At 50.5% G+C, this 27,762-nt stretch overlaps 1 protein-coding gene across 1 annotated transcript in view; it reads left to right on the forward strand.

Annotated features, from left to right (window-relative positions):
- Positions 1-27,762, forward strand: part of LOC125450631 (tau-tubulin kinase 1-like) — a 121,986-nt gene that overhangs the window by 8,063 nt on the left and 86,161 nt on the right. The window contains 10 exon segments of the mRNA XM_059645200.1: positions 564-637; positions 4,046-4,186; positions 7,652-7,756; positions 9,739-9,804; positions 12,753-12,845; positions 14,349-14,474; positions 17,059-17,213; positions 17,666-17,882; positions 22,080-22,146; positions 22,149-22,233. Coding sequence (XP_059501183.1) covers positions 564-637; positions 4,046-4,186; positions 7,652-7,756; positions 9,739-9,804; positions 12,753-12,845; positions 14,349-14,474; positions 17,059-17,213; positions 17,666-17,882; positions 22,080-22,146; positions 22,149-22,233 — 1,129 coding nt within the window.

The following is a 27,762-nucleotide window of genomic DNA, read 5'->3' on the forward strand; positions in this document are numbered from 1 at the left end:
GGGAGGGTGTGTGTGTGTGTGCGTGCGCGCGTGCAGAGGGGGGAAAGGGGCAGGGGGAGGGTGTGCGTGCGCGCGTGCAGAGGGGGGAAAGGGGCAGGGGGAGGGTGTGCGTGCGCGCGTGCAGAGGGGGGAAAGGGGCAGGGGGAGGGTGTGTGTGTGTGTGCGTGCGCGCGTGCAGAGGGGGGAAAGGGGCAGGGGGAGGGTGTGCGTGCGCGCGTGCAGAGGGGGGAAAGGGGCAGGGGGAGGGTGTGCGTGCGCGCGTGCAGAGGGGGGAAAGGGGCAGGGGGAGGGTGTGTGTGTGTGTGCGTGTGTCTGTGTCTCTGTGTGTCTCTGTGTGTATATGTATATGTGTGTGTGTGTCTCTGTGTCTCTGTGTGCGTATGTGTATGCCTGTGTCTGTATGTGTGTATATGTATATGTGTGTGTGTGTCTCTGTGTGTGCGTGTGTGTATATGTGTGCGAGTGTATTGATTTGGACACCTTGCGCCTTGGCTGGGAGTGACTGCGCCACGTGTGTGAGCCCTGTTTCTGATGGCTCCTGCTGTTATACCCTTGCTGTTTAGGGAAGGACCACGTGTGCAGGTTTATCGGCTGTGGGCGGAATGAGAAGTTTAATTATGTGGTGATGCAGTTACAGGTAAACAGTGGGTTTACTACTGGGACCTCAGTACATCCCATCAGGGAGGGCGGGAGAATCATCTCCATGTGCCGAGCCTACTCCTCCCCGCTCCTGCCCAGACTGGCCTTCCCTCCCCGCAGTGTGTCCCACAGTGAGCACAGTATCTCCCACCCAACCCTCCCCTCCATCTGTGGGACTCCCTTCCCCATCCGGTACAGCCCTGCCCACACTGTTTGCTCCCAGTGCAGCCGGTTGGCTCCGGCCTACGTTAGCAGCACCCCACCTTGACCCCTTGACGGCAGTTAGATCAGTGGTTCGTGTGACCGACCTTGCTCCTCGGCATCGACTGTGCCCTGCACTCAGCGAGCTGTCTGAGACAGAGCCACACCGTCTACAGTCTTTGAGGCAAGCTTTCTGTCACACATCTGCACCACCAAGATCGTTTCTGGTCTCCTGTTTAAAAGAAAACGACAAGTTGCTGGAGGATCTCAGCAGGTCTGGCAGCATCCAGAAAGCATGAATGTTTTGAGCCCAGTATTGGATCTCAGAAGAAAGAGGCAGCAATTTAAGACTGAGATGGGGAGGAATTTCTTCTCTCCGAGGGACGAGTATCCTCAACTCGTTTCCAGAGAGAGCTGTGGGGGGGCACAGTCCTTGTGCTGAGATAGATCAGCGATCAGTCAGGGAATGAAGGGTGACAGGGAAAGGGCAGGAAAGTGGGTGTGAGGAATGCTGGATCAAACATGATCCTATTGGATGGTGGGGCAGGTTCGAGGGGCCAAATGACCTGCTGCTGTCTGTGTTTCTAACAGACTCTTTGCAAAGCTGCAAAACTGAGATATAGATGTTAGCCTGGGAGTGCAGTGGTGTAGGACAGCTGATAGCTCAGCATCATCTTTGCAGACAGAACACAGGTATCATGGAAAGCGGGCACTGAGGTGGGGAGAAGATAAACGGCACCTTCAGCAGTTACAAGGGAAGGTGCTGTGGTCCAGTTGGGAGGCAATGGGAACGGAGGAGTTGTGGACCAGAGTGAGCCAGAGACAGTCTGTGTGGAAGGTTGATGAGGGGAACATTTGTCTGGTCGTGGTGGAAACGGCGTCTGACGATCTCCTGGATGTGGATGCTGGTGGGATGGTAGGTGAGGATAAGGGGAACCCTATCGCTGTTGTGGGAGGGACGAGAAGGGGTGAGGGCGGAAGTGTGGGAGATGGGTCGGACCTGGTTGAGGGCCCTCAATGCTGGGGAATCTTCAGTTAAGGAAGAATGTGGACATTTCAGAGACTCGCTTTGTCAAAGTTGGCCTCATCCAAACATGTGTGACAGATGGAGGAACTGAGAGAACGGGATGGAGTCTTTCCAGGAAATGAGATGTGAGGATGTACAGTCCAAGTAGCTGTGGGAGTCAGTGGGTTTGTGATGGATATTAGTGGCCAGTCTATCTCCCGAAATGGAAACAGAAATATAGTGGCAGGGATATAATTGTATTTCCGGATAAATTTTTCGGTCAGTAGGAGAATCAGTGGTTCTGCGGAAAAGGCAGGAAAGTGTAAATGAGGAATGTTGGATCAGCCCTGCCCCTGTTGAATGGTGGAGCAGGCTCAAGGGGCTGAATGGCCTGCTCCAGTTCCTATTTGCAGTGTTCTGATGACTGAACGTCTGAACTGAAGGGACCTGGAAACTGATGCTGTTGTCAGTTCTGAGGAGGGGTCACTGGACCTGAAACATTAACTCTGTTTTCTGCTTCACAGATGCTGCCAGACCTGCTGAGCTTTTCCAGCAACTTCTGTTGTTGTTTGAGGACAGAAATGTTAACCTCAGAGCAGTGTGGTTTATTGAAATGGCAAGCAACTGGGAGGTCAGTATCGGTCCTCCAGGGAGAGTGTAGTTGCTCCACAAGGTGGTTTGCCCCACCCCCTGCCGTCGCATGCCCGCTGCTGCCCCACCTCCCGCGCCCCTTCCGACCGCGCTTCTGCCGCCCCGTGCCCGTTCCTGCCCCGCCCCATCCATGACGTTGAGGTAAACAGCATGGAATCAGTCCCTTTGGTCTTAAAGGCCCATCATCCCAAACGAAACTATTCTCACCTGCCTCTGCTCTGCCCATATCCCTGCAAACATTCATAATATTTTCAGATGTATTTTGAACACTGTAACTGTCCCACAGCCACCACTTCCTCAGAAGTTCATTCCACACAAACCATTCGTAGCAACATCCTGGCAAATCCTCTCCTAACTCTCTCCAGCTTAATACTATCCTTCCTGCTACAGTGGCCAGAACTGCGCCAAGTTCTGCAGAAAAGTCCTTCTCAACATCCTGTACAACCTCAATGTCACGTCCCTCCTCCTACAGGCCAAGGTCTGAGCTAGCGTGCCAGACTCCTCCTTCACCACCCTGCCTCCCTGCGAAGCAAGTTTCAGGGAACCCCTAGAACGAGCCCCGGGCCCTACTTTTAATTGTGTAAGTCCTGCCTTTGTTTTCACAAAATGAAATACTCATATTGAGCCAAACTAAACTCCACCTGCTGCTCCTCAACAGGTCAAGCTCTCTTTGTAATCTCAGGTAACGTTCTAAATTTTCAGCTATACCATCAATCTTGGTGTAATTCGCAAACTTACTAATCACGCTTTCTACTCTCATCTCAATCATTTGTACAAATGACAAACAGAAGGGGACTGAGTACTGAGATAATGGGAACTGCAGACGCTGGAGAATCCAAGATAACAAAGTGTGAAGCTGGATGAACACAGCAGGCCAAGCAGCATCTCAGGAGCACAAAAGCTGACGTTTCGGGCCTAGGATGAAGGGTCTAGGCCTGAAACGTCAGCTTTTGTGCTCCTGAGATGCTGCTTGGCCTGCTGTGTTCATCCAGTTCCACACTGTGTTATCTAGGACCCAGTGCTGATAACTGTGGAACACCACTGGTCACAGGCCTCCAGTCCCAAAAACCAACCACCCTCTCTCTCCCTCCTTCCTACCGTTAAGCTCACCCTGAATCCCATGTGATCTAATGTTGCTGATCAGTCTGCAATGTGGAACCCTGCCAGAGGCTCCACTAAAATCCAAATAAACAGCCTCTACTGCTCTGCCTTTCTCACGCGTTTTTGTAACTTCCTCGCTTAGGTTTTGGGATGTGATTTTGCACGCGCGCAGTCTGACGCGCGCGCACACACACAGCTGTGTTGTCTGTGCGCAATCACTCCCTCCCCCTCAATGTGTACAAATCCGGTCTTTCAGAATCCCCTCCACCAACTTAGCACCACCGACCCCCGCCCCGCCCTCGCCGGCGGCCTTGGCCCAGCCACCTCCCTCATTCTTGCTCAAAGCCCCCTCACTTCGTCCCTCCCTCGCGCTCGCCGGGGGCCCCCTCCCCCGCCCTTTCCCGCGGCCCCTCCCCTGCCGTCAGTGACAGTGACCATGTTTTGCAGGGCCGTAATCTCGCTGACTTGCGTCGTAGCCAGCCGAGAGGGACATTCACGATGAGCACCACCCTGCGACTGGGCAAACAGATCCTTCAGTCCATCGAAGCTATCCATTCTGTTGGCTTTCTGCATCGTGACATCAAACCGGTGAGAGTCAGCACCTTGGGCCCAGGCTGTCCGGGCTCCCCATGCACCCCTCTTATACAGGGTAGTAGGTGCTATGGGAGGAGCAGATACGTGAGCAATGTTTAAGAGGCTTTTGGAGAGATACATGAAGAGGAGAGAGTAGAGGGATACAGACCATATGCAGGTAGAAGGGATTTGGTTTAGAATAACAACACTGTCAGCACAGATGTGGCGAACCGAAGGGCCTGAATCTGTCTGGGCCCAGTTTGTGTTCTGCACATCTCCATCTGGGTCTCTCTCTCTCATTCGCTCCACATCTCTGCCTAGGGCTCTCTCTCGTGCGGGCTCTCTCTCTCATTCTCTCCATATCTCTGCCTAGGTCTGTGTCTCTATCTCTCTCTAATCTCTCTCTAATCTCTCTCTAATCTCTCTCTAATCTCTCTCTAATCTCTCTCTAATCTCTCTCTAATCTCTCTCTAATCTCTCTCTAATCTCTCTCTAATCTCTCTCTAATCTCTCTCTAATCTCTCTCTAATCTCTCTCTAATCTCTCTCTAATCTCTCTCTAATCTCTCTCTAATCTCTCTCTAATCTCTCTCTAATCTCTCTCTAATCTCTCTCTAATCTCTCTCTAATCTCTCTCTCATTCTCTCTCATTCTCTCTCATTCTCTCTCATTCTCTCTCATTCTCTCTCATTCTCTCTCATTCTCTCTCATTCTCTCTCATTCTCTCTCATTCTCTCTCATTCTCTCTCATTCTCTCTCATTCTCTCTCATTCTCTCTCATTCTCTCTCATTCTCTCTCATTCTCTCTCATTCTCTCTCATTCTCTCTCATTCTCTCTCATTCTCTCTCATTCTCTCTCATTCTCTCTACATCATGGAGACGGTAGGGCTGATCAGGGATAGCGCAGGGAACTTATGCATGGAGTCTGAGCAGATAGGGGAAGCCCTAAATGAGTTTTCTTTGGTTTTCACTGAGGAAAGGGACCTTGTTGTGAATGAGAACTTTGAGGAGCAGGAAAACAGGCTTGAACAGATCAAGATTGAGAAAGTCGATGTGCTGGAAATTTTAGCGAACATTAAGATTGATACGTCCCCAGGGCCCGACCAGATTTATCCTAGGTTGCTCCGGGAAGCGAGAAAGGAGGTTGCTAAGCTGCTGGCGAAGATCTTTGCTTCCTCACTCTCCACGGGAGTCATACCGGAAGATTGGAGGGAGGCAAATGTTGTTCCTCTTTTCAAGAAAGGGAATAGGGAAATCCCTGGAAATTACAGACCAGTCAGTCTTACGTCTGTGGTCAGCAAGGTTTTGGAAAGAATTCTGAGGGATAGGATTGATGACTATTTGGAAAAGCATAGCGTGATTAAAGGGAGTCAGCATGGCTTTGTGAGGGGCAGGTCATGCCTTACAAATCTTATTGAGTTCTTTGAGGAAGTCACGAGACAGGTTGACGAGGGACGAGCAGTGGATGTGGTGTACATGGACTTCAGCAAGGCATTTGATAAAGTTCCCCATGGCAGGCTCATTCATAAAGTCAGGAGGTATGGGATACAGGGTGATTTGGCTGTCTGGATTCAGAATTGGTTGGCTGACAGGAGGCAGAGAGTGGTTGTAAATGGTAAGTATTCTGCCTGGAGGTCAGTGCTGAGTGGTGTCCCGTGGGGCTCTGTTCTTGGGCCTCTGCTCTTTGTAGTTTTTATAAATGACTTGGATGAGGAGTTTGAGGGGTGGGTTAGTATGTTTGCTGATGACACAAAGGTTGGAGGTGCCGTTGATAGTATCGAGGGCTATTGCAGGCTTCAGCGAGACACTGACAGAATGCAGAGCTGGGCTGAGAAATGGCAGATGGAGTTCAACCTGGATAAATGTGAAGTGATGCATTTTGGAAGGTCGAACTTAAATGCTGAATATAGGATTAAAGGCAGGATTCTCGGCAGTGTGGAGGAACAACAGGATCTTGGTGTTCAAGTGCATAGTTCCCTCAAAGTTGCCACCCAAGTGGATAAGGTTGTTAAGAAAGCATATGGTGTTTTGGCTTTCATTAACAGGGGGATCGAGTTTAAGAGCCGCGAGGTTATGCTGCAGCTCTCCAAAACCCTGGTGAGACCACACTTGGAATATTGTGTCCAGTTCTGGTCGCCCTATTATAGGAAAGATGTGGAGGCTTTGGAGAGGGTGCAAAGGAAGTTTACTAGGATGCTGCCTGGAGCGCAGGGCTTGTCTTACGAGGAGAGGTTGACTGAGCTCGGACTTTTCTCTCTGGAGAGAAGGAGGAAGAGAGGTGACCTGGTCGAGGTGTACAAGGTAATGAGAGGCATGGATAGAGTCGATAGCCAGAGACTTGTCCCCAGGACAGGTCTGACTGCCACGAGGGGTCATAGTTTTAAGGTGTTAGGAGGAAGGTATAAAGGAGATGTCAGAGGGAGGTTCTTCACCCAGAGAGTTGTGAGCGCATGGAATAGTTTGCCAGTGGTAGTCATGGAAGCAGAGTCATTAGTGACATTTAAGCAACTGCTGGACATGCACATGGACAGCAGTGAATTGAGGGGAATGTAGGTTAGGTTGTTTTACTTTTGGATTAGGATTTTTCCACAGCACAACATCGTGGGCCAAAGGGCTTGTACCGTGCTGTACCTTTCTATGTTCTATGTTCTGTTCTATGTTCTATTCTATGTTTTATCTCTGCCTAGGTCTCTCTCCCTCTCTCTCTCTCATTCTCTCCACATCTCCCTCCCTTCCTCTCTCGCGCGCTCTCTCTCATTTTCTCCACTTCTCTGTCTGTTCTCTCTCTTGCTCGCTTCCAAAAGGATGTGGATGCTTTGGAGAGGGTGCAGAGGAGGTTCACCAGGATGTTGCCTGGTATGGAGAGTGCTAGCTATGAAGAAAGGTTGAGTAGATTAGGATTATTTTCATTAGAAAGATGGAGGTTGAGGGGGGACCTGATTGAGGTCTACAAAATCATGAGGGGTATAGACAGGGTGGATAGCAAGAAGCTTTTTCCCAGAGTGGGGGACTCAATTACTAGGGGTCATGAGTTCAAAGTGAGAGGAGGAAAGTTTAAGGGAGATATGCGTGGAAAATTCTTTACGCAGAGGGTGGTGGGTGCCTGGAACACGTTGCCAGCGGAGATGGGTACGATAGCGTCTTTTAAGATGTATCTAGACAGATACAGGAATGGGCAGGGAGCGGAGGGATACAGATCCTTAGAAAATAGGTGACAGGTTAGACAGAGGATCTCGATCGGCACAGGCTTGGAGGGCCGAAGGGCCTGTTCCTGTGCTGTAATTGTCTTTGTTCTTTGTTCTATCTCCCTCCCTCCCTCCCTCCCCCGCTGTCTGGGTATCACATGCAGACTCTCATTCCTCCTGGAATAAGAACCTTGGCTCGGGATCAATGGGACAGAGATGGGATGTTGTGTTTTTGTCGTTGTAACTGGTTACCTGTCTCTCTTTACCATCAAACCCTTTCCACAACCACCCCACAGTCCAACTTTGCAATGGGCCGATTGCCATCCACCTACAGGAAGTGCTATATGTTGGACTTTGGTCTGGCACGACAGTACACCAGTACGAATGGAGAGGTCCGGCCCGTAAGTAACCACGGAATCTCAGACCAGCCCATTGGCCTCCCGGTGAGGGAGGGGGTGTGTGTGTGTGTGTGTGTGAGAGAGAGAGAGACCCTGTACTCCCCGGTGAGAGTCTGTGTGTCTGTCTGTGTGTGAGAGAGAGACCCCGTACTCCCCGGTGAGGGAGGGGGTGTGAGAGAGAGAGAGACCCCGTACTCCCCGGTGAGAGTCTGTGTGTGTGTCTGTGTGTGTGAGAGAGAGAGAGAGAGAGACACCCCGTACTCCCCGGTGAGAGTCTGTGTGTGTGTGTGTGTGAGAGAGAGAGATAGAGACCCCGTACTCCCCGGTGAGAGTCTGTGTATGTGTCTGTGTGTGAGAGAGAGACACCCCGTACTCCCCGGTGAGAGTCTGTGTGTGTGTGTGTGTGTGTGTGTGTGTGGACCCGTCCCCCAGTGAGAGTCAGGGAGTGTGTGGGGGGACCCTGCACCCCCCGGTGAGAGTCGGAGTACGTGTGGTGGGGGGGGAACCCGGCACTGAGGCAGTGCTGCATTGAAAAGCTGTGTTCCTGTGTGGTTTGGGAAAGTTATGGATGTGAACAAGTCAGATGGTGTCTTAAACTGTGAAGGTTTCTCAGGTACAATCCCGACCAGGTTGAGACGGTGCGGCGCTGCGACATTGTCTCTCGGGCTGGCTTTCTTTTTAGTTTGGATTCAGCTGCTTATTTCTTGTTTTTGTTTTGCAGTTTCTTTTGGATTGCTCATTCTTGTGTTCCATCCTGAAGCCTGTGTTTGATGATCAGAGCTCCTGCCCCCTGCATGTTACCGTCGTTATGCAATGTTAAAACGTGTTGTGAGTGTTTTAGTTGGTTCAGCCTGTTTTACTGGACAGGGCTCTCTCTGAACCACAGCAGGACCTCTCTTCCAGCTCACCATCAGTTGTACATCCATCAACCCAAGAGAGGGACTCCGCTCAGGCCAGTATCATCAGGTGGGGGGTGTGAGATACCCTGGGTTTGGGGCAGAGTTCAGGGGTGCTCCCTGGAGTCAGCATCCCGGGTGTCTGGTACACCCGAGGATCAGGGTTCGAGCAGTGTCCTGGATCAGGGCTGTCCCCTGGCTCAGAGTTTGGGCTGGTACCTTGGCTCAGGGTTTGGGGTGGTCCCTGGGGTCAGGGGTCAAGTTTGGAGGTATCCCTGGGGTCATGGTTTGGGGGTTTCCCTGTGGTCAGGGTTTGGGGGTATCTCTGGAGTCAGGGGTCAGGGTTTGGGGGTATCCCCATGGTCAGGTCTCAGGAGTTTGCAACACCCCGGGATCAGGCTTTGGGGACTGCCCCTGAAGTCAGAAGTAGGGTTGGGGTGGGAGCGGGTTATCCCTGGGCTCAGGGCATGGGCTTTGGGGTTGTCCCTTTAGTCGGGCTGTTGGTGTGGGGAGTATGCCCGTGGTCAGGGTTCAGGGCGGGAGGTGGGTGTTGTGGGTGGGGAGCGGTATGACCTTCGGGGATTTACCCCATGCTGCTGTGAGCAAAGATCGCTCTGGGATTGTTTCAATGCGAGTCAGAGATAGTGAGCTCCAGAAGCTCGGTGACTGAACAAGAGCTCCATCTTTATGTTTCATTTCCTTTGTTTTCATTTCTTGATTTTGTCACTGTCTCCCTTGGTTTTCCTCGTGGTGGAGCCCTGAGATGACACTCAATCAGATGATGAGACTATGAACCTTCAGCTAACCTCCAACTCCCGATTAGCTCCATCGCTGACCTGTGACAGATGCCAAGCCTTATGGCTGGTGTTCAGGTGAGCAGCTCACTGGCTTTGTGACCTGGTGACAGCTGGGCCTCCCGGGGCCGGCCCGGGAGTTTTCCCTGGGGCTGGCCTGGGACTTTTCCCTGGGGACGGCCTGAGCCTGCCTGGGAGTTTTCCTCGGGGCCAGCCCGGGACTTTTCCCTGGGGCCAGCCAGAGCAGTCTGACGTGCAGAGGCACACATCTGACATTTGTCTTGCCTTTTTGCAGCCTCGCGCTGTCGCTGGATTCCGAGGAACCGTTCGCTACGCATCAGTCAATGCTCACAAAAACCGAGTAAGGGAATGTGTATTAATTTTTCCCTGGTGACAGAAGGGCGGGAGGTGGGTGTTGTGGGTAGGGAGGGCTATGACCTTCAGGGATTTACCCCATGCTGCTGTGAGCAGAGATCACAGAGATCAGGAATGGATCAAGGAGGTAGAATGGAGGGGGGTGGTTGAGGTCATGGTGAACCCTGCCAGGACAGACGTGGAGTTGAAGGCAGTTCCTGACACTGTTGGAGATGGGATAAAGGAATCTTGAATGTTCAGAGCAGGGATCGCAGTTCATCATTTACAGAAACAGAATCTGAGGTCCAAACTCAAAGTGAGTGCGATGCTGCCGGAAGCAGGGAGAGATGCAAAATGTAAGAATGCAATTAAAGAAACCTCCTTGAATTGTATGGGAGGGGCAACTCAGCTGCAGACTTGGGTAAATTTGAGGCGATAAGTTTTATTGGGAAGAACAGAGATCAAGTTTGCAAAGAGGCACACGCCACTAATGTTAGCGGCACTGTGTTTGGATGGGATATGGACATCATTGGCAAGGTGGGCACTTAAGAAAAGCTCATTGCTGTGGGCCACACTTCCCTCCCTGAAGGACTTCAGTGAGCCAGGCAGCTTTTAATGAGAATTGGCGATGGGTACATGGAGTGTAAATGGCACCATCTGCCGCAATGGGGAATGAACCCATGCCCCCGGCAATTAGCGTGAGCTCTGGATCACTCGTCCCATGACACTACCACGAGGCCTTCGCCTCCCTTATTAAGAGGACAAACCCAGCAGTAAGGATGCTCAAACTAAAGAACAGAGAACGTCTCCTCTCAGCTGCTTGGAGCTTGCACTTTGCTGTCTGTGTAATAAACTGTACGTTTGGCTGTTTGGGCAGGGATGGGAATAAATGAAGGCGAGCGCAAGGCTGACCGCACAGGATGATAAAAGGTACAAAGTTAGCTAAATCCCCAAGACATTTGTGGGGCCTTTAGCAGAGATATATGTATCGTTGACAGCCACAGCTGAGGTGCTGGAAGACCAAAGGTAGCTGACAATAGGCCGGAGAGCCTGGTGTTGGTGCTGGGTAAGTTGTTGGAGGAGATTCTGAGGGACAGGATTTACATGGATTTGGAAAGGCAAGGACTGATTAGGAATGGTCAGCCTGGCTTTGTGTGTGGGAAATCATGTCTCACTAATTTGAAGATAATAAAATGTGAGGCTGGATGAACACAGCAGGCCAAGCAGCATCTCAGGAGCATAAAAGCTGACGTTTCGGGCCTAGACCCTTCATCAGAGAGGGGGATGGGGAGAGGGAACTGGAATAAATAGGGAGAGAGGGGGAGGCAGACCGAAGATGGAGAGTAAAGAAGATAGGTGGAGAGAGTATAGGTGAGGAGGTAGGGAGGGGATAGGTCAGTCCAGGGAAGACGGACAGGTCAAGGAGGTGGGATGGGGTTAGTAGGTAGATGGGGGTGCGGCTTGGGGTGGGAGGAAGGGATGGGTGAGAGGAAGAACCGGTTAGGGAGGCAGAGACAGGATGGACTGGTTTTGGGATGCAGTGGGTGGCGGGGAAGAGCTGGGCTGGTTGTGTGGTGCAGTGGGGGGAGGGGACGAACTGGGCTGGTTTAGGGATGCAGTAGGGGAAGGGGAGATTTTGAAACTGGTGAAGTCCACATTGAAGAGGTGACCAAGAAGATAATGAAGGCAGAGCGTTAGATGTTCTCTCCATGGACTTTAGCAAGGCCTTCGACAAGGGTCTGCATGGGAGACTGGTTAGTGAGGTCAGATCGCTTCGATCCAGGGAAATACCAAATTAGCTTGGCAAAAGCAGACAGAGGCTGGTAACAGAGGGCTGTTGGTCACGCCGGAGGCTTGTGACCAGCAGTATTCACAGAGATTGGTGCTGGGTGAACTGTTGTTTGTCATTTATGTAAACGATTAGGATGAGAATGTGGGAGGTGTGGTGAGTAAGTTTGCAGAGGACACCAAAAATCAGTGGCAGAGTGGACAGTGAAGACAATTATCGAAGAGTATAAAGGGATCTTGATCAGCTGGGCCACTGGGCCGAGGACTAGCAAATGGAGTTTAATCCCGATAAATGCAAGGTGTTACATTTTATTAAGACAGATCAAGGCAGAATTTACACAGTAACAGCAATGGACCCTGCGTAGTGTTGTTGATGAGAGGAACAGGTACATTGTTAGAAGTGGTGTCGCGGGTAGACAGGACGGTGGAGAAGGCGTTTGGCAAACTTACCTTCATCGCTCAGAGCATTAAGTACAGGAGCTGGGACGTCATGTTACAGCTGTGCAAGGCGTGGGTAAGGCCACTGTTTGGAGTACTGTGTATGGTTCTCATCACCCTGCTACAGGGAGGGTGGTATTACACTGGAAAGGGTGCAAGAAAGAGTTACCAGGATGTTGCTGAGGATGGAGGGTTTGAGTTATAAGGAGAAGGTGGATAGGCTGGGGCTATGTTTCCGGGAGTGTAGCAGGTTAAGGGGTGACCTTACAGAGGTTTTTAAATCCATGAGGGGCATGGAGAGGGTGAATAGCCAAGGTCTTTTCCCCAGGGTAGGAGAGTCCAAAACAGGAGGGGCATAGGTTTAAGGTGAGAGGGGAAAGGTTTAAAAGGGACCTGAGGGGTAACAATTTTGCACAGAGGGTGGTGCATGTATGGAACGAGCTGCCAGAGGAAGTGAAAGTGAATATAGTTAGAACATTGAAACGCTATTTGGACAGGTACGTGGACAGGAAGGGTTAGAGGGAGATGGGCCAAATGTAAGCAAATGGAGCTAGTTCAGTTCAGGATATCTCTTCAGTGTAAACAAGTTGCACTGAAGGGTATGTTTCCAGACTCTCTGTGTCTGACCCTTAGTGTGAAGGGGGGAGTGAGGCTGGGGGCTGTATTACTCTCTGACCCTCAGACCGCAAGGACTGAGAGTGATTAATTGTCACTTTGATCAATCTACAGGAGATGGGTCGACATGATGATCTCTGGTCACTGTTCTACATGTTGGTGGAGTTTGCAGTTGGTCAGCTACCTTGGAGAAAAATCAAGGATAAGGTGTGTACCGCCCTAAACAGAGACGGGGTAACCTGGCGGTGGGGGTGGGGGCATGTCGCAGCAATCACAGACTGGGTTAAAGTCGGGCTTGGAGACAGTAAGGACTGCGGCTGCTGGAAGCTACGGTCAATAAAATGTGGAGCTGGAAAACCACAGCGAGCAGGTCAGACAGCATCCGAGGAGCGGGCAAGTCACTGATCCGGGTCGAGCCCTTCTTCAGGATTAGGGCTATTCGGCCCATCAGAGCTATCGTGCTTTTTCCCTGAAGGAGCAGTTTCACTCGTCCGACCCCCGTTCCTGGCAAGGTCTTTTTCAGATAACGATCTAGTTCCCTCTTGAAAGTCCCCTTTAAATTTGTGACCACACATTCTCAGGCCGCACAGTTCTGATCCTGGCTGATTTTTTAAAAATGGATTTTGGTTCCAGTTTTCTTAAATCTCCTGGTCCTTAGCTGTGACTGTCTTTCATGAGCTCTTTAATGCTCATGTTCCCATCACACTGCCTGTGTGTGTGCTGTTTGATATTCTCCTGTGATTCCCAAATCAGGGAAGAGGGAATGTTATTCCCAAACCAGCAATATCGGAGCTTGGTTTGTCACATTACGTACATTCTGCACTGCACCAATAACAGCATTAAATAGCTGCTGTAACATAATGCCAAGACATGTCACCAGAAGCCGACACTGAGCCAAATGATGTATTCACACTCGAAAATGTAAAGTTTGGTCAAATAAGAGGGTTTTAAGGAGTATTTTTTTTAAAGGAAGAACATGGAGGGAGGGGTGAGGGGTAAAATTTCAGATCTTCAGGCCCAGGCAGCTAAAGGTGCAGCAGTTACTGATGGGAGATGTGAGGGGACCACTGTTTCACTTTGTCAGTGCATTTACAAGTGCTAACACAGTGTGGGGGTGGAGGAACACAGCATTGAAGGAGCAGCTAAGCTGCCCTTGCAAAATCTCCCCACCCCCGGCCTCATCCCATGACCAACTCTCCCTCTCATCCCCACCCCCGTAACCTGGCACAACATATCCATCTTCTCCCACCAGTCCCCACCACTGCCTGCCCTGCCCCTCCCCAGTCACCGTCCCGCCTGCCCTGCCTCAGCCCCACCTCTCGTCCCTCTATTTATTTGAGAACCCCCTTCCCCCTCCCCCATTTCTGCAGAAGGATCCTGACCCAAAATGTCAACTTTTCCTGCTCCTCTGATGCTGCCTGCTGTGTCCTTCCAGTTCCATGCTGTGTTATCTCTGAGTCCAGCATCTGCAGTTCTCGCTATCTCCTCCAAGCGATTGTGTGTTTGTAGTATAAATGCGTTCTGATGTTGGGACGATACTGAGGGTATGTATGCTTGGGTGGAGGGCTGCTGTGTTTCTGTGGGGATGTGGATGTTTGTATAAACAAGTGTCTGTGACTGTGTGTGAGAGTGAGTGAGTGTGTGTGAGAGATTTAATACTCCGTTGTGCCTCTGGTCGAACGTGCCTGATGACACTGCCTGTCCTTGCAGGAGCAGGTCGGCCTGATTAAGGAGAAGTATGATCACCGGATGCTGCTGAAGCACATGCCGTCTGAGTTCCACAGCTTCCTGGATCATGTCTCCACGTTAGATTATTTCACCAAACCAGATTACCAGGTACACTGAAGCAACCAGTTTGCTCTGTATTCCCACACACTGACTCTGCGTCTTCCCAGACCTGGGGTCAAACAGTTTGATCACCCAATATCTCCCAAAATCCAGCCCCATATCTCCTGGGGATAGAGGGTGTGCAGCGTGCAGGGTATTAGAGAGGCGGGGTGCTCATACTGAGGGGGAGGGAGGGAGGGTCAGACGGAGGGAGAGAGAGTTGTACTAATTGTGGGGGTGAATGGGAGGGTCTGAGGGAGGGAAGGGGAGGGAGGGTCATACTGACTGTGGGAGATGTGACGCTCCTCATGTCCACGTTCCTGCCCTTTCCCTGTAATGCTTGATTCCCAACTGATCGAGATTCTATCAATCTCAGCCTTAAACATGCACAAGGAACCTGCCCCCAACCACAGCTATTCTGTGACAAGGAATTCCAAAGACACTCAACGCTCAGAGAGAAAAAAATTCCCATCATCTGTCTTAAACTGGTGCCCCTTTACTCTAAGACCGTGCCCTCTGGTCCTAGACCCTCCCATGAGGGGAAACATTCTCTCAGCATTTACCCTGTCAAAGCTCCTTAAGAATCTGAGATTCCTCTAAACCCCAGGGAGTACAGTCCCATTCTGTTCAACCTTTGCTCATAAAGACAATCCCTCCCATACCAGGGATTATCCCAGTGAACATTCTCTGAATAGCCTCCTATGAAATGATATTTATCCTTAAATAATGGGACCAAACCTGCACACAGTATTCTGCATGTGGTCTCCCCAGAACCTTGTACAGTTGCAGTAAAACCTCCCTACTCTAATACTCCAACCCTCATGAAATAAGGGCCAACATTCCCTACACCTTCCTGATTACCTGCTGTACCTGTGTATTAGCTTTCTGGGATTTGTGCACAAACATTCCCCAAATCCCTTTATACTGCAGCTTTCTGCAGTTTCTCCCCATTTAAGTAACACTGTTCCTTTGGTCTCCCTTCCAAAATGAACAACTTCACATTTTCCCACATTATACTCCATTTGCCAATGTTTTGTCCACAACTTAAACTATCAGTATCTCTTTGCATCCCTCTCAGAGCCTGCCTTCCCGCCTGTTTTTGAGTTCTCTGTAAATTTGGTGACAGGACATTCACTTCCTTCCTCCCAGTCATTCATTATGTTGTAAACAGCTGTGGTCCCTACACTGACCCCTGTCGAACCCGCTGGTCACAGGTCACCAACCTGACAAAGATCCCCTTATGCCCACCCGCTGTTTCCTGCCCATGAGCCAATTCTCTATCCACGCCAATACACTGTGGGATTTAATATAGTGACTTAAGCTTTTGTGAGGTACCTTGTGGAACACCTTCTGGAATTCTAAATACAGCACATCCACTAGTTTCCCTCTATCCACTCTGGCTGAGACTTCCTCAAAAAACTCTAATAAGTCAGTCACAAAGTTCCCTTTCAGAAAAATAAGTATTTTAGGACCCTAAGATACAAACATTCAGTGCCAGGGACTTGTCTGTCTTTAGCTGTATTAGTTTATCAGCTATTACTTCTCTATTGGTGGTGTCGAGACTTAATTCCTCCCCTTCAGTGTGAATAAGATGTAACTCCTCTGCCATTCCTTGCTCCCTATAACTGTCTCACCAGATTCATTTTCTAAGTGGCCTGTGTTCACTTTGGCCACTCTCGTTTTTAATATGTTTAAAGAAGCTCTTACTGTCTGTTTTTATTTGACAGCAGACTAGTGAGAAATAGTTTAATTTCCCTGTCGTTATTTTGAGTTTCCTTTCCCTGTTTCTAAATTTATCCCGGGCTTTGAGGCTGTCACTGACTTTTGCCTCATTTTGTTTTCAATTTAACGCTCACCTTAACTTGTTTAATTAATGTTGGCTTATCCCCCTCTCAGAATTTTAAAATGATTTTAGTGGCTCTGAGGGGTATTAATGGTCTCACAGCATTGTTGGTGAACGTTAATCCAGACACCCCATGGTAACATTCTCGGCACTAGGGTTCCACACGTGACTCCAGACCCACAGCAATGTGGTTGACTCTCAACTGGCCTGTGAACCAGTGGGGATGGGTAATAAATGCTGACCCGGTCAGCACTGTGTGAATGTAATAAAGAAGCAGTATTTTTTCTACGACTGCCCAAGTGGCCTGGAGCTCCCAGTTCACTCTTGCTTTTCCTTCTAGAATTGCAGCTTTGTATTTTCTAACTTAGAATCCCATCAGATTGGGAGTGATCAGAATGCATGTTAAAGTGTGAGGGTGTAAGGAATGGGGAGCAGCAGAGTTTACAGCATTCATTAATGCTTACTGTCTTCCTCACTCGCACTCAGCTGTTCTTCACCAGCCTATCCAGACTGTCTCCTGCCGTGAGGACAGGTATAAAATGGGACATAGCCCTGGTTAGGAAGGAGTGGTCAGCTGTTCTGAAGTGTAGAGGGATGGGGAGGGGAGAGGTGGTCAGAGACGGGCTCAGGAAGGGAGGGAAGGTTGGCTGTGGACAGCAGGCTGTAGGGACAGGGTTTGGGAACTGTGACTCACTGGCTCTGCACTGATTGTCCTTCTCTCTCACCCACCCCCCCCCCCCCCCCATGCAGCTGATCATGTCTATCTTGGAGAACAGCAGTAAAGAGCGGAACATCACAGAGAACGAGGCCTTTGACTGGGAGAAAGGTGGCACTGATATTTTACTGTCGACCAGCACACCCACTCAGGCCCAGCTCCATACCAAGCAGACAGCTGCAATGTTTGGGTGAGTCCACACTGGCCCCAGGGTTAGGAGGGTGTGTAGGTGTCTTGGTCCCTGATTCAGGGGGGAGGGGGAGTGTTGGTATCGGAGGAGTGAGGGATGGTGGCATGTCTTCATGTGGGCCAGGTTAGAATCATGGAATCCAAACAGTGCAGAAGGAGGCCATTTGGCCCACTGAGTTTACACCGACCCTCCAAAGAGCATCTCAGCCAGAACCCCTGCCCAGTCCCTACAACCCCGCATTTCCCATGTCTAATCCACCGAACCCACACATCTCTGGACACTACGGTACAATTTAGCATGGCCAGTATACCTAACCTGCACATTTTTGGACTGTCTCCCAGTCCCTCAGTTCCCCGCTCTCCCAGTACCCCCCGCCCCATGCCAGTCTCCCTGGCAGCCTGTGTGCCCTGAGGCAGTGCTGATCAGCAGCTGGTAATCTGTTCCTGTTTCAGGGTGATCAATGTGACACCGGTCCCAGGTGACGTGCTCCGGGAGAACACCGATGATGTCCTACAGGATGAGCATCTGAGTGACCAGGAGAACGCTCCCCCAATCTTACCCAGCAAACCAGCCGACATGACTGCAGTGCCACCAAACCTGGTCTTTGAGACAGAGGTCTGGGATGAGACCGATATCAACCGCAACAAACTGCGTATCAGCATCAGCAAGGTAACTAGGACGAGGGGGATGTGTCGGGGAGCATGTCGGGAGGGGGCAGAAATGGGGGCGAGCGTGTCGGAAGGAGGGAGGGACTTGGTGGCGATGGTGGGACTTGTTGGGAGGGACGGAAGAGTGGGACTGGGTGACGTGTTGGTGAGTAATGGTGGGGACAGGGGCCTTTTCAGTAGGGGAGTCAGGTGGGCTTGTCCGCGGGATGGTACAAGGGTACATGCTTGTTGGGGGAGTGGGGTGATGTGTTGGGGGAGTGTGGGTTATCGGGAAAGACAGTCACCGAATCATACAGCACGGAAACAGAACCATTGGTCCAAGTTTCCCAAACTAAATGAGTCTCATTTGCCTGCATTTGGCCCATATCCCTCTAAATCGTTCCCATTTGTTCCAAAGGTCTTTTCAATGCTGTATCTGTCACTGCATCTACCACTTCCTCTGGCAGTTCATTCCCTACGCACACTAAAAGTGGCCCCCTAGGTCCCTTTCAAATTTTTCCCCTCTCACCTTAAGACTGTTCCCCTCTAGTTTTGAATTCCCATTCCCTGCAGTAAAGACCTTTGCTATTCACCTGAGGAGGAGAGGTTGGATAGACTGCGTTTGTATTCACTGGAACACAGGAGGTCAAGGGGCGACCTGCTAGAGCGTTATAAGATTGTGAATGGCATGGGTAGATTGGAAAGGATGAGGGTGGAGGGGTCAATTACTCAGGGACACGGGTTTGAGGTGTGAAGGAGGGGGTTTAAAAGAGATGTGCGAGACACGTGTTTCACACAAAGGGAGGTGAGTGCCTGGAACGTGCTGCCAGGGGAGTTGGTGGAGACAGACACTACAGCAATATTCGACAAGCACCGGGACGAATACATGAACAGGAAGGGAAGAGAGGGATATGGATCCTGTAAGTGAAGGCAGTTTTAGTGTGGAAGGGCAAAATGTGTCAGCACAGGCTTGGAGGGCCGAAGGGCCTGTTCCGTGCTGCACTGTTCTTTGTTCCAATCTACACCCCTCATGATTTTATAAACCATAATAAGGTCACCTCTCAACCTCCTAATCTGAGGTGCATGGAGTCCCAGCCTGAGGTTCTGACGAAGGGTCACCGGACCCGAAACGTTAACTCTGTTTTCTCCTCCACGGATGCTGCCAGACCTGCTGAGCTTTTCCAGCAACTTTGTTTTTGTCCCAGTCTCTCCTCATAACTCAAACCTTCCATTCCCAGCAACATCCTGGTAAAGCTATTCCGAACCCTCTCCCAGTTTCATAATAGCCTTCCGAGGGGGAATCGTAGAATCCCTACAGTGAGGAAGCAGGCCATTCAGCCCATTGAGTCCACACCAACCTGCTGAAGGGGATCCCACTGAGACCTGCACCCCCTACCCTGCACAACTTTAGACTGTGAGAAGAAGCCGGAGCACCCGGAGGAAACCCACGCAGACACGGGGTGAATGTGCAACACACCACACAGAGACAGTCGCCTGAGGGTGGAATCGAAGCCGGTCCCTGGTGCTGTGAGGAAGCAGTGCTAATCACTGAGCCACCACAGTGGGGGATGCGAGGAGAAGTAGGGGATTTTAGTGGGTGCAGGCAATGGAGGATGTCAGGGACGGTCTTTTGGGAGGGATGGGGCATTATGGGGCTGTCCAGCTGTGAGAACACAGAACACCTATTCCCCAAGGATCTGTATCCCTCTGCTCCCTGCCCATCCATGTAACTGTCTAGATACATCTTAAATGACACTATCGTGTCCACCTCTACCACCTCCGCTGGCAACACATTCCAGGCACCCACCATCTTCTGCGTAAAGAGCTTTCCACGCATATCTCCCTTAAACTTTCCTCCTCTCACTTAGAGTAAGTAACACAGGGCCCTGGGGTGGAGAGGAGTTACTGAGTGACAGTGTAAGGGAGGGGGATTAACATGAGTAGACAGTAGACAATAGGTGCTGGAATAGGCCATTTGTCCTTCGAGCCAGCACCACTATTCATTATGATCACGGCTGATCATCCACAATCAGTTTCCTGTTCCTGCCTTATCCCCATAACCCTTGTTTCCACTATCTTTAAGAGCTCTATCTGTCTCTTTCTTGAAAGTATCCAGAGAGTTGGCCTCCACTGGCTTCTGGGACAGAGCATTCCATATATCCACCACTCTCTGGGTGAAGAAGTTTCTCCTCAACTCTGTTCTAAATGACCTACCCCTTATTTTTAAACTGTGTCCTCTGGATCTGGACTCGCCCATCAGCGGAAACATGCTTCCTGCCTCCACAGTGTCCAATCCTTTAATAATCTTACACGTCTCAATCAGATCCCCTCTCATCCTTCTAAACTCGTGTATACAAGCCCAGTCGCTCCAATCTTTCAACATATGATAGTCCCGCCAGTCCGGGAATTGACCTCCTGAATCTACGCTGCACTCCCTCAATAGCAAGAACGCCCTTCCTCAAATCTGGAGACCAAAACTGCACACAATACTCCAGGTGCGGTCTCACCAGGGCCCTGTACAGCTGCAGAAGGACCTCTTTGCTCCTATACTCAATTCCTGTTGTAATGAAGGCCAGCATGCCATTAGCTTTCTTCACAGCCTGCTGTACCTGCATGCTTGCTTTCATTGACTGATGTACAAGAACAGCTAGATCTCGTTGTACTTCCCCTTTACCTAACTTGACTCCATTTAGATAGTAATCTGCCTTCCTGTTCTTGCCAAAGTGTATAACCGCACATTTATCCACATTAAACTGCATCTGCCATGCATCCGTCCACTCACCTAGCCTGTCCAAGTCACCCTGTATTCTAATAACATCCTCCTCACATTTCACACTGCCACCCAACTTTGTGTCATCAGCAAATTTGCTAATATTACTTTTAATGCCTTCATCTCTATCATTAATGTATATTGTAAACAGCTGCTGTCCCAGCACCGAACTTTGTGGTACCCCACTGGTCACCGCCTGCCATTCCGAAAGGGACCCGTTTATCACTACCCTTTGCTTCCTGTCAGCCAGCCAATTTTCAATCCAACTCAGTATTTTGCTCCCAATACCATGTGCCCTAATTTTGTTCACCAATCTCCTATGTGGGACTTTATCAAAGGCTTTCTGAAAGTCCAGGTACACTACATCCACTGGCTCTCCCTTATCCATCTTCATAGATACATCCTCAAAAAAATTCCAGAAGATTAGTCAAGCATGACTTCCCCTTTGTAAATCCATGCTGACTCTGACCTATTCTGTTACTGCTATCCAAATGAGTCGTAATTTCATCTTTTATAATTGGCTCCAGCATCTTTCCCACCACTGACGTCAGGCTAACCGGTCTATAATTCCCTGTTTTCTCTCTCCCTCCTTTCTTGAAAAGTGGGACAACATTAGCCACCCTCCAATCCGCAGGAACTGATCCTGAATCTATAGAACCTTGGAAAATAATTACCAACATGTCCACAATTTCTAGAGCCACCTCCTTAAGTACCCTGGGATGCAGACCATCAGGTCCCGGGGACTTATCAACCTTCAGACCTAACAGTCTATCCAACACCATTTCCTGCCTAATATAAATACCCTTCGGTTCGTCCATTACCCTACGTCCTTCCGCCACTACTGCATCTGGGAGACTGCTTGTGTCTTCCCTAGTGAAGACAGATCCAAAATACCTATTCAACTCATCTGCCATTTCCTTGTTCCCCATAATAAATTCACCCGTTTCTGACTTCAAGGGCCCAATTTTAGTCGTAACCATTTTTTTTCTTTTCACATACCTAAAAAACCTTTTACTATCCTCCTTTATATTTTTGGCCAGTTTTCCTTCATAGCTCATTTTTTTTCTCTGTGTATTGCCTTTTTAGTTATCCGCTGTTGCTCTTTAAAAGCTTCCCAGTCCTCCGGCTTCCCACTCATCTTTTCTATGTTATACATCTTCTCTTTCATTTTTATACAGTCAGTAACACAGGGCCCTGCGGGGGAGAGGGGTTACTGAGGGACATTGTGAAGGAGAGGGAGTAACATCAGTAGGGATACAGTCAGTAACACAGGCCCTGATGGTTGGGGGGGGTGGGGGGGGGGGGGGGGGAGAGAGGGGTTACTGAGTGACAGTGTGAGGAAGAGGGATTAAGGAACAGAGGGTACTGATAGGTGTGAGAGCAGTCACTGTGCCCCAGTTGGATTAACATTCAGGATTCAGTCTAATGCAGGTCTCTCTGTTGGTGCAGACCCAGTGTGTGTTGGATGAAGAGGTGAGCAGAGGTCCGTGTCCTAGCTCCCCTGGACCTGAGCGACAGCTTCCCTGAGATATCGGCGAGTTAATAGCCCTGAGTCGGACAGGCTTTCCACAGCAGATGCTCGGGGAGACGGTGTGGAGAAACGGTGAGCAATCCTTGGTCAACTTTCTGAGAATATGAGGCACGGGAGTATTTGATGGACAGATGGGGGGAAGCATCAACAGAGAATTGGGTGCCTGGGTACGTGTGTGTTTTTGTGGTCTGGCTGCACAGTGAGAAATGGGCGAGTGGATTTCGAGGTAGTGTGCATGAAATTTCCTCAGGGTAGAATTTAGTCTGTGTTGAAGACCATGAAATTTTCATTGAAAGTTGTAACAGCCTTTCTGCTTCAACAATGACCTTTTAGGGTAGGAAATCTACCATCTTTATGCGGTCTAGCCTCCCTGTGACTCCAGACCCACAGCAACGTGGCTAACTCTTAACTGGCCTTGGAACTGCGCCTAGCCGGTCATGGGTAGCACATTGTGAGCCTGCTGGTCAACCCCACATTCCAGATTAAACAGAGACAGGCTGAGAGTGTGGACAATGGAGCAGACTGTGGGAAAGTGAGAAATTATTCATTTGGTGAGAATGAACAAGGTGCATATTATCCAGAAGGTGTCAGCTTTCAGGGCTTGGTGATAAGGTTAGTCTGCGAGGCCAGCAGGTCGTGAGGCAAACTCATAAATGTCATTTATCACAAAAATGCAAAATTACTGAGGTTGTGCTTGAATTTACATAGGCCATAGTGAGGTCAGAGAGTCATACAAATGTACAGCACAGGAAAAAGCCCTTCAGCCCATCATGTCAGTACTGGTCAAAAACAATAACCTAATTATTCCCAGAGACAGTAGGAACTGCGGATGCTGGAGAATCTAAGATAATAAGGTGTGGAGCTGGATGAACACAGTAGGCCAAGCAGCATCAGGGATGGTCTAGCCCTGAAATGTCAGCCTTCCTGCTCCTCTGATGCTCCTTAGCCTGCTCTACACCTTGTTAACCTCACCATCAAACCTGCAGTCAAGGGAGGCACAGTGGTAGTATGGCGCACTGACCTCTACATCGCCGAGGCCCAACGCTAACTCTCCGACACCACCTCCTACCGTCCCTTTGACCGTGACCCCACCCCCGAGCACCAAACCATCATCTCCAACACCATCCATGACCTCATCACCTCAGGGGACCTCCCACCCACAGCCTCCAACCTCCTTGTTCCCCAACCCCGCACAGCCCGTTTCTATGTCCTTCCCAAAATCCACAAACCCGCCTGCCCTGGCCGACCTATTGTCTCCACCTGTTCCTGTCCCACCAAACTCATCACCTACCTGGACTCCATTTTTTCCCCCTTGGTCCAGGAACTCCCCAGCTACGTCCGTGACACCACCCACGCCCTCCACCTCTTCCAGAACTTCAAATTCCCTGGCCCCCAACACCTCATTTTCACCATGGATGTCCAGTCTCTCTACACCTGTATTCCGCATGCAGAAGGCCTCAAGGCCCTCCGCTTCTTCCTGTCCCGCAGGCCTGACCAGTCCCCCTCCACCGACACCTCATCCGCCTAGCCAAACTCGTCCTCACCCTCAACAACTTCTCTTTCGATTCGTCCCACTTCCTACAGACAAAGGGGGTGGCCATGGGTACCCGCATGGGCCCAAGCTATGCCTGCCTCTTTGTAGGTTATGTGGAACAGTCCCTCTTCCATACCTACGTTAGCCCTAAACCCACCTCTTCCTCCATTACATTGACTGTATCGGCACTGCCTCTTGCTCCGAAGAGGAGCTCAAACAGTTCATCCACTTCACCAACCTTCCACCCCAACCTCAAGTTCACCTGACCATCTCCAACACATCCCTCACCTTCCTGGACCTCTCAGTCTCCATCTCAGGCAACCAGCTAGAAACTGATGTCCACTTCAAGCCCACTGACTCCCACTGCTACCTGGAATACACCTCGTCCCACCCACCTTCCTGCAAAAATGCCATTCCCTATTCCAAATTCTTTAGCCTCCGCCACATCTGCTCCCACGATGAGGCATTCCACTCCCGCACATCCCAGATGGCCGTGTTCTTCAAGGACTGCAACTTACCCCCTGCAGTGGTCGAGAATGCCCTTGACCATGTCTCCCGCATTTCCCGCAACACATCCCTCACACCCCGCCCCAAGAGAATCCCCCTCGTCCTCACATTCCACCCCACCAACCTCCGCATACAACGCATCATCCTCCGACACTTGTGCCATTTACAATCCGACCCCCACCACCCAAGACATTTTCCATCCCCACCCTTGTCTGCCTTCCGAAGAGACCACTCTCTCCATGACTCCCTTGTTCGCTCCACACTCCCCTCCAACCCCACCACACCCGGCACCTTCTCCTGCGACTGCAGGAAGTGCTACACCTGCCCCCACACCACCTCCCTCACACCCCCATCCCAGGCCCCAAGATGACTTTCCATATTAAGCAGATGTTCACCTGCACATCTGCCAATGTGGTATACTGTATCCACTGTACCCGGTGTGGCCTCCTCTACATTGGGGAAACCAAGCAGAGGCTTGGGGACCGCTTTGCAGAACACTTCTGCTCAGTTCGCAATAAACAACTGCACCTCCCAGTTGCAAACCATTTCCACTCCCCCTCCCATTCTCTAGATGACATGTCCATCATGGGCCTCCTGCAGTGCCACAATGATGCCACCTGAAGGTTGCAGGAACAGCAACTCATATTCCGCTTGGGAACCCAACAGCCTAATGGTATCAATGTGGACTTCACCAGCTTCAAAATCTCCCCTTCCCCTACTGCATCCCTAAACCAGCCCAGCTCTTCCCCTCCCCCCACTGCATCACACAACCAGCCCAGCTCTTCCCCTCCACCCACTGCATCCCAAAACCAGCCCAGCCTGTCCCTGCCTGCCTAACCTGTTCTTCCTCTCACCTATCCCCTCCTCCCACCTCAAGCCGCACCTCTATTTCCCACCTGCCAATCTCATCCCGCCTCCTTGACCTGTCCGTCCTCCCCGGACTGACCTATCCCCTCCCTCCCTCCCCACCTATACTCTCCTCCCCACCTATCTTCTCCTCTATCCATCTTCGGTCCGCCTCCCCCCTCTCCCTATTTATTTCAGAACCCTCTCCCCATCCCCCTCTCTGATGGAGGGTCTAGGCCTGAAACGTCAGCTTTTGTGCTCCCGAGATGCTGCTTGGCCTGCTGTGTTCATCCAGCTCCACACTTTATTATCTGGGATTCTCCAGCATCTGCAGTTCCCATTATCTCTGACCTAACTATTCTCATCCTGTTTGCCGGCACCTGACCTTGTCTGCCTTGGCATTGGAAATGCACACCAAAATCCTCCTTCAGTCTTGTCAGGTTTCTGCCTGTCCACGCCTACAGGCGACGAGCTCCCATTTCCCAGCACCCGCTCGGTGAACATGTTTCTCCTTACTGGTTCGGTGGTTAGTACTGCTGCCTGACCACGCCAGGGTCCTGGGTTCGATTCTACCCTCGGGTGACTGTCTGCGGGAGTTTGCACATTCTCGCTGTGTCTTCGTGGGTTTCCCAATGTCCAAGGATCTGTGGATTAGTTGGGTTAGCCTTGGGAAATGCACGGGTACAGGGATGGGGAGTGGATCTGAATGGGATGCTGCTTGGAGGGTTAGTGTGGGCTTGATGGGCCAAACAGTCTGCAGCAGCAGTGATTCTATGATTCTATCTCCTTTGAACCTCTTGCACATTATGTTAGGTAAAGGGGAAGTACAACGAGATCTAGGTGTTCTTGTGCATCAGTCAATGAAAGCAAGCATGCAGGTACAGCAAGCAGTGAAGAAAGCTAATGGCATGCTGGCCTTCATAACAAGAGGAATTGAGTGTAGGAGCAAAGAGGTCCTTCTGCAGCTGTGCAGGGCCCTGGTGAGACCGCACCTAGACTATTGTGTGCAGTTTTGGTCTCCATATTTGAGGAAGGACATTCTTGCTATTGAGGGAGTGCAGCGTAGATTCATGAGGTTAATTCCCGGAATGGCGGTTCTATCATATGTATTGGAGCGACTGGGCTTGTATACACTCGAGTTTAGAAGGATGAGAGGGGATCTGATTGAGACGTGTAAGATTATTAGGGATTGGACATTCTGGAGGCAGGAAGCATGTTTCCGCTGCTGGGTGAGTCCACGACCAGAGGACACAGTTTAAAAATAAGGGGTAGGCCATTTAGAACAGAGTTGAGGAGAAACTTCTTCACCCAGAGAGTGGTGGATAATATGGAATGCTCTGCCCAGAAGGCAGTGGAGGCCAACTCTCTGGATACTTTCAAGAAGAGATAGACAGAGCTCTTAAAGATAGTGGAATAAAGGGTTATGGGGATAAGGCAGGAACAGGATACTGCTTGAAGGGCCAAATGGCCTCCTCCAGCACCTATTGTCTGTTGTCAACTTTATGCTGATTAATCTCTTCTCCCCCCCCCCCCTTACACACACCACACACACACACACACACACACACACACACACACACACACACACACACACACACACACACACCACACACACCACACACTCAGTCCCCTCTGCTTTAAGGAAACCACCCCCAGTCTGTCTAACATCCTGGTAAATCTCCCCCCTCTCCAGTGCTATCACATTCCTCAATACTCTCACTGTGACCTACCCAATGTTTTATACAGATTCAGTATAACCTTCCCTGCTCTTACGCTCTATGCCTCAGCTCATAAAGTGTCCCATCCGCCTTCTGAACCACTTTATCCACCCATCCCACTACGTAAGTGACCGGGGTCCCTCTGATCCTCGGGGATTCCCAGGGTCTAATGGCTCCCCACTTATTCCCAGGCTTTGTTCGCTCTGCCGTAGTGCATCACCTCACCTTTAGCTAGACAGAATTCTATGTGTCACTGTTCAGCCCATTCGTCCAGCCTGTCTCTTCACGAGTTACCACAATGCCATTTTTTGTAGCACCTGTAAACGTGGTGCTACATTTAAGCCTAAGTAATTTATATAAACCATAGACAGCAAGGGCCCCAACACTGAACCCTGTGGGACCCGACCGGACACAGGCTTCCAGTCATAAAACTAATCCTTGACCACCACCCTCTGCTAAGTAAATCTAGAGAATTGCGGATGCTGTAAGTCAGAAACAAAAACCGAAAGTGTTGGAAAAGCTCAACAGGTCTGGCAGCCCTAAGGAAGGGCCACTCAACCTGAAACGTTAACTCTGATTTCTCTCCACAGATGCTGCCAGACCTGCTGAGCTTTTCCAGCAATTTCTGTTTTTGTCGTCACCCTCTTCTTCCTGGGCACTCAGTCAATTCTGGATCAAATGTACATCCCATGGGCACGTAGGTTTGCTGCCAGTCTCCCATGCAGGACCTTCTGTAAAGCCGGACTGAAGCACTGCCCTCGCCCACACACCTGGCCACCTCTGGGGAAAAGTTCAGTCACGTTGGTCAGAAATGACCTTCCCTTCACAAAAACCATGCTGCCTGATATTGATTAATCCTGTGCAGATTAATTCTGTCTCTCAGACTTCCTTCCTGTAGTTACCCCACCACTCACTCAGGTTAGACTGACTGGCCTGTACTTCCTAGTTTGTCTCCCTCGCTCCAGCGCTGTTGTATTTTCTCTCGTGCGCCCTTTC

This window comes from Stegostoma tigrinum, chromosome 4, assembly GCF_030684315.1.
Source record: "Stegostoma tigrinum isolate sSteTig4 chromosome 4, sSteTig4.hap1, whole genome shotgun sequence".
In the NCBI taxonomy this organism is placed as follows: Eukaryota; Metazoa; Chordata; class Chondrichthyes; order Orectolobiformes; family Stegostomatidae; genus Stegostoma; species Stegostoma tigrinum.